The following is a 7,059-nucleotide window of genomic DNA, read 5'->3' as shown; positions in this document are numbered from 1 at the left end:
ATTGACAAATCAGCTGAACAGACGTATCAAACAACGTGTTTGTAGCTCCCCATAAAATTATCCTATGTTATCTTTCAGGGTGGATTTGGTATGAGATACTTCTACCACCACTTCCACCTGAAACCCACCAGGTGTCCGAAAGGAACAACTGAGACTGACCCTCAGAGATGCCCCTACAGGAATGATCGAGTGAGCAAATATGTTTTTAAAAAAGGAGTGTTAACTTTACCATCTATCAAAGCATCAGCACCACTGTTATGCTCTTCATGTTGTCATTGCTCCACAGCCTCTGATGGATTGTGCAGTTTGCTACAAAACATCAGGAGAACAGATAGAAGCCCAACCCAACCCATACGTTCACTGTATCCAGAAACCGAGATTCACAGAGGTAATATTACTCATGTGTAATAAGCACATTTTGGGTTTTTGTCCTTTTCTATGTTTTTGCTTTTGATGTTCTTCTGCTCTCTATTTTACTTTTAAAACTCTGGACATTTTTTAGCTTTCTGTGTAGTTTTCTATGTGTGAATAATATTCACACATTCATCTTTTTGTGTTCTTTCTTGATTCAGGAGATGAAGAAAGCCAGGGAGGATCACTACAAAAAAATGGTCTACCACAGTGGCGCTCCTACACTTTTGGCTGTGAAAGCATAGATTTTGCATTGCAGCTCAAATATATCCAGAAAGCTATAAGGAAAGAAATCTGTAGTAACCATTAGTTAACTGGTTAAATGCATACTCCACTTTAATTTTTATCATTCACTCACTCATTTGTGATAAACGTGTGAAAGAAGTGTTTTTTCTTTTTGAACTCATTGCATTCCATGTGTGACACATAATAAAAAGAGGACAAACAGCTGTGTGTGTAATAAATTACCCAACCGTTGCATTACCCAGGAAACGTAACAATGCATTTCTGTGTTGTTTAAATTTGTTAGAAATCCAGATTCTTTACAGGCCAAATTCCTCATCATAGAAACATGCCCACTAACAAAAAGACTGTCTCATCTAATAACCACTTTTCTGCAGGGCTTCTAAGGAACACAGCAACGTTAAGCTGGTTAAGACTGCAGATGTCACTGTAATAATACGTACAAGTAAATTTAATTCTACAATAACCTAAATACTATTTCACGTAATTAACATGATTTTTAAATTTGGCTCAAAGTTGAATCCTAAAAGCTTTAAAAGCTGTTTGAAAACCTTGAAGATTGTTTTTTTTTCTTCACCTTTTAATATCCTGGTATTACTTGAACAACTGAGCAGAACAGAACCGGAAAATAAAAATGTAAAAAGGTAAGAATGACAACCAGGTTTTTTTTCCGTTAAACTGCACAGATTACATGTATTTTTTAATGTTATAGTCTTAAGAGAAAAGAGTGAGAAGACAGAAATGGAAATTCTTAACGTAGCTAACTCAAAGTGCTACTTAAAATTACTCAAAGCACAGGGCTGCCTAGAAAAGGATTTGCCCTTACAGGAGAAAACTTGTTGAAGAGGTATTTCGTAAAGTCCCTGAAGGCATGACCTTGAATGCTGCATGCTGTATAATCACACTTTTCTATACAAAGATGTTGACTGATTTGCCAAGATGGAAAGGTCAGAACGATTAAAGTATAGTCTGTCAAATTTTAAATGTCAGACGAACAAAAGCGTAAAAAGGAGGGCTTAATGCCCCTTTCTCAGCCCCCTTTTCACTTTTTGTCACCGCCCTCATCTGTGGTATATAAAAATGTAAATCTTACCTCTCACACATCACCTCTCTGAATTTGCTGAACTCTCACTGGTCGAAGACATTCAAGCCTGTAAGTATACTTTAAAATAAACGCATTCTGTTAAATATCTGCAAATGAACAGAAGTTTGCAATTGTTATCAAGTTTTTGGATAAAAACGAATGTAAGAAGAACAGGTTTCATTGACGTGCGCAAATAAAATTCTGACTTTGTTGTGTGTTGCAGGATCATGAGCAGGAACTTCTTGTCCAAAAACGATGAGCTCCGGAGGGGAGACTACCTGGTGTCCAACAACAAGCAGTACAAAGCTATATTTCAGGTGACTACTTCAAATTTTCTCAGTTCAGAAGCTCATAAAAGCCTTGTTTTCCAGTCATGCGTGCTGACAGTTATCTAATGTGTGATTTCTTTGTGGTTGCAGGGTGATGGCAATTTTGTCATCTATGGCTGGAAGCCTTTGTGGACTTCAGACACTGAAGGATCAGACGCCATCCGTCTGTGCATGCAGGCTGACTGCAACCTGGTCATGTACAACAAGTGTGACACGCCTAAGTGGCACACAAACTCTGCCAACTCTGCCAAGTGCAACATGTGCCGTCTTCAACTGACCGATGACGGCAAACTGGTGGTGAACAGAGAGTGCGAAGAAATCTGGAGCTCTGAAAAGTCCAAAGGCATGAAGTGATGCTTGTGTGCGACCATCCTTTGACATAAACCTTCAGCGATGCTGTTAAAGCAACATATACCAGCGCATAAACAAGCCGTTCCTTTTTCTTTCTGGTTAGCTTCGCAAGATTCTGAATCTTAGCTCTGAATGTGCATTTTTTCTCTGTAAAGCACAAAGTATTGTAACCAAGTGGCAAAAAATAAAAATAAAATGAAAGGTATTTGACCAGCCTCTTGTTCCCTGTGTTTACATTCATGCCATTAAACAGATTTTCTTAAGTATTAATAAATAATAAAACTTTGAGGTATGTAGCTGATATCAAAACTAACACAGATTTTGTAGATGACTCTGGCCTGCATTGAATATTAAACATTCTTTCATTTTTCTTTCTTTTTCCCTGAATTAAGTATCTTCATGTTGTCGAGACCTAATAGCAACTGATATTTTTCCTTGGCCCAGTTCTTTTTTCAGTTTATATACTCTCCTTTGGCTCAGTTTACAAAACGAACACAGTACCTCATTTCATCTGTGGCTCCAAAACTGTAGACAAGCTGTTGCTTCACATCAGGACATTCCCACCCTTAGACTCTTTAACCTGTTTGAAACACATGTTTTCCTTTGTTAAAGTAAGTACTAATGCCACAAAGACTGGCTGTGAGCAGTGCAGAAATAACTACTTTGAGCTTTTATTTTAATTGGAGGTACGGAGTGCATAGTAATCATCTTCAGTCTCTTACATTATTGTGTGGGAATTTTGGCCCCACTCTTGTTCACAATGTGGCTTCAGTCCATTGAGGTTTGAGGACATTTGTTAATGTAACGCTCTCTTAAGCTTCCACTACAGCATTTCAAACTTGGACTGGGCCATTGCAACACCTTCATTCTTTCATTTTCAGTCATCCTGTTGTTGTTGTTGCTGCTGTGCTTGGGATCATTTTCACATGTGACAGTAGCAGGGGTGCAGGGGGGTAGTAGTTTAGCTATCAGACATCACATTTGAATCTAGAGTAATTAGGCATATAGAGCTTATGGTTGAATCAATGACTGCAAGGCGCCCAGGTCTTGTAGGTGTAAAGCCAGCCCGCATCACCATCCCTCCACCACTGGGCTGCGCAGTTGTTATGAGGTGTTTGGTTTTCTCCAATAACTTTAGATGTCAGGGACCTGGGTCTGAGGGACCCAGAATCCATGAGCGACTTATATACAGTGGCTTGCAAAAGTATTCGGCCCCCTTGAACTTTCCCACATTTTGTCACAAACATGAATCAGTTTTATTGGAATTCCACGTGAAAGACCAACACAAAGTGGTATACACGTGAGAAGTGGAACGAAAATCATACATGATTCCAAACATTTTTTACAAATAAATAACTGAAAAGTGGGGTGTGCGTAATTTTCAGCCCCCTGTAGTCATAGGAGGGTAGCCAATTCCTTGCTCAGTGTTTCCAGGCACCGACTACAGATCTGATTTCAGTTTTAAATTCATAAACTTTCATTTTCATGCCACATTAAGCAAACATGATACACATGAAATTCAAAAAGCTGGGAGAAGAGAAAAAATGTCATTTTGGTGGGCTCCAAGTGATGCTTCTGAAGTCATATATGAAACCATCTTTGCAAGTAAACCATCATGTATGATGATAAAATGTGTGTTTTTATTAAATATGTTCCATCTATTCGGGATGTTAAGGAGAACAAGTCCAGATTCAATTATGAAAAAATAAACACAGTCAAAGACTTTTAAACAACCGTGTCTCTCACTCAGTGGAGAAGACTGATTCCTAACAAGAGGACCTGCAGTGTTGTTGGAAATGCTGAAAAGGACAAAAAATCGGGTTTAAAAAAAAGAAACAGCAATAAAATGTATGTTAAGATGTTCTATAGGCAATAAGACACTGTCCTCTAACCCATCCAAAGCATATAAGCATAAAGTTATATACAGTCTCTGGTTGTCATGTTTTTTTGTTAATTACCTATACGTTATAGCACTAACTGATTAAAGTGCGGATGTTGAAACCACTTGTGCACCACAGTCATTGCGAAACAAATGCTGCTTCTTTCCTGTGTTGAAGTCTTGTCTGTTGTTTCTTTGTCACTCTAAAAACTAGCACACATGAGGTGTCTGACAAGCATCTGCACTGACAGTTCACGAATCCACTAGGACGTCACTCGTGGTCAGAGTCCAAGAGTCTGAGTGTTTATGGTGCAGAGGAAGAATATGATTCAAATCAAAGGATTGTTATTTGCAGCTGCGAAGAGAGACCACAAGGTGTCGCTCTAATGCTTCTGTAGTTTATGTGAAACATTTGCCATAAAAAGAAAATTACTACATTTGAAAATCCCCTTTTTCTGAATCACTTATCGAATCCAGAGTTGTGGTGAGACTGGAGCCTATGCAGGTGCCAGGAGGTGAACGGTAAGGTGCACCCTGGACAGGTTAGCAGTCTGTCGCAGGAGTAACACAGAGACACAATCATTCATGCATGTGTTTGGATTGTGAGAGGAGGCTGAAGAGAAAACATGCAGGTACAGGGAGAACAGACCAACTCCACACAGAAAGGCTCCAGCTGGCAGATTCAAACCCAGGACCTTCTTTCTGTGAGCTGACAGTGATAAACGCTGCACCGCCATGTTTCAAAACACATTCATACTGTTTTATACCTGCAATTTCTAAACGCTAACAACAGTGTTGTAGTTTTCTGCAACACACAGAAACACACAAACTCAGCTGTACTAAGAAATAAACATCATGTAATCCTGAGCTGCGTTCATAGGCAGGATATTTAAGGACATTTTGTGGCTTATCCTGGGAAGCGTTTCAAAACTGTCGAGATCCATTCTTGAATATTACTCAGCTTTGAGATTTCAGGGCCTGTTGTTTCATATTTTGCATTTCAATTTTACATTTTTAGTGAAATTGGAAAAGTCTGCTGTATGACTAGGAGAGCTTGACCCAAATTAAGGGTTCAGAAACAGGAGGGATAAACTGAAAAGCAGCTTTATTAACTTAAACTGAGAACAAATTAATCCAGATTTTCAAAAGAGCCAGCCAAACAAAGAATCCAACATCTACGAATCTTCAAAAATAACATTCTGCGAGGACGGACAAGACAATAAGCAAACAGCAATTTTGGACTTAAATACACACAAGGCAATTAGGGAGAGAGGAAACAGCTGGGGAAAAGACACAAGTGAACAGAATCCAACAACCCAACAGGACACAAAACTAAACAAACACCCTAAAAAAAAAAGACCTTTAAGTCAAAGACTTCGTAGGATTGTAAACACTCCATCTGCTTTAATCACAGACGGCGTTGTTCAAACTGCACTTTGGTGTCATTGAATTCTCTGTAAATAAAGTCTGCAACACAATCAGCTGTGGTCACGCTATTTATTACTACATGCAGGAGAACACATCAAAACATCAGTTTCATGGTATTGAGCGTTCTGAAACAGAAGTGGTGCTCCCACTCCCTTATGCATTCCAAGGAAGAGGGAGGAAGTTACAAATTGATCATACCACACATCACGCGCCTCGCTATGAAACCTAACTGAACAATGGGTCTACTGTTTTACGCCCTTTGCGTTATCAGCACCAGTAAAGGGAGTTGTCTTCTCCAACTGCTGAGGCTGAAATAGGTTCATGTAATTTTAGAAACTTTCACTGAAGTCTATCGCAATGTCACAACTAAGCATATGCATATGCACTTAAATACTTTAAATGAATATAATAGAAATTTTCTATTACATCCCACCTTTGATTATTTTATAAAATCACCAAAACAAAATTTCCAATTCAACACCATTCAGCATCAACAGCATACTCAGAGAGGTTCACTATGTGCATCATTCTACAGTGTTAGAGGGAAAATTTTGCATGTTCATCCTCACTAACCTCTTTTCTTCATCTAAGTCTAACATTTGTATGCAAAATGTTAGCAATTATACAAAGGAAAAACATCCCAAAACATCAGAGTACACATGGAAATATTAAACAGCATTAGTTGTTCCCTTGCGAAAACAGAGCTTTAACACTTTAGTTAAATGAATTTGTTCATTCATGAGAAGCTGTTGATAAGATAAGGAAGTCATTCAGTGTGAGACATGTTTATCAAACCTCATAAAATCCATCACCCAATGTTTTCCCATTTATTGATTGTTTTTGTAAAAGAATCATTATCATTAGTATTGTCAGGTATGAAGATACACATGCATCACACGTGCACTCCATTGTTCCGTTCTATTTTGCCATGTCCACATGTTTGACATCAGGGACAATGAATACCACTCGACCTGTGGATAAATACAAAGACCATCTAGCTGATATCAGTGATCAAAGTCAGTCTAAGGTAGCACCACAAGTAGCCATGTGTTTCCACACAGCTGCCAATCCTCTTCTGTCAGCGTCTCAACCTGGTCTCGTGTCAGCCCCCTCTGTAAGGGCCAGAAAACATCTCTCTGCCTAGCTTTGATTATTTAATATTATCCTACTGCTAGTTCAGGTCATTTTGTTCGGACTTCCTGACCCAGAGTCTACTCTACCCATTGTCATGTGTATGTGTAAGCATGCTACAAAAAAAAAAAAAAAAAAACCCTGTGGACTCTACGTCATCCTGCAATATATCAATCCAGACAGTAATGCTGAACGAGCTCTTT

At 38.8% G+C, this 7,059-nt stretch overlaps 1 protein-coding gene across 1 annotated transcript; it reads left to right on the top strand.

Annotated features, from left to right (window-relative positions):
- The first annotated feature begins 1,679 nt into the window (after nt 1-1,679).
- Nucleotides 1,680-2,633, top strand: LOC102289477 (mannose-specific lectin). The gene is made up of 3 exons (XM_005922545.3): nt 1,680-1,807; nt 1,962-2,055; nt 2,158-2,633. Exons 2-3 carry the CDS (start codon nt 1,966-1,968, stop codon nt 2,419-2,421), a joined length of 354 nt encoding a protein of 117 aa, XP_005922607.1. The 5' UTR covers nt 1,680-1,807; nt 1,962-1,965; the 3' UTR covers nt 2,422-2,633.
- Nucleotides 2,634-7,059: the final 4,426 nt, after the last annotated feature.

This window comes from Haplochromis burtoni, unplaced genomic scaffold, assembly GCF_018398535.1.
Source record: "Haplochromis burtoni strain Fernald_Lab_line unplaced genomic scaffold, NCSU_Asbu1 Contig_58, whole genome shotgun sequence".
NCBI classification, from domain to species: domain Eukaryota; kingdom Metazoa; phylum Chordata; class Actinopteri; order Cichliformes; family Cichlidae; genus Haplochromis; species Haplochromis burtoni.
The sequence above is the reverse complement of the archived record's forward strand: the minus strand, read 5'-3'. Positions and strand labels throughout refer to the sequence as shown.

Coding starts and splice junctions, on each gene's coding strand:
- LOC102289477 (XM_005922545.3), top strand. CDS start 1,966: ATGAGCAGGAACTTCTTGTCCAAAAACGATGAGCTCCGGAGGGGAGAC. Junction 2,056..2,157: donor AGTACAAAGCTATATTTCAG/GTGACTACTTCA, acceptor TTGTGGTTGCAG/GGTGATGGCAATTTTGTCAT.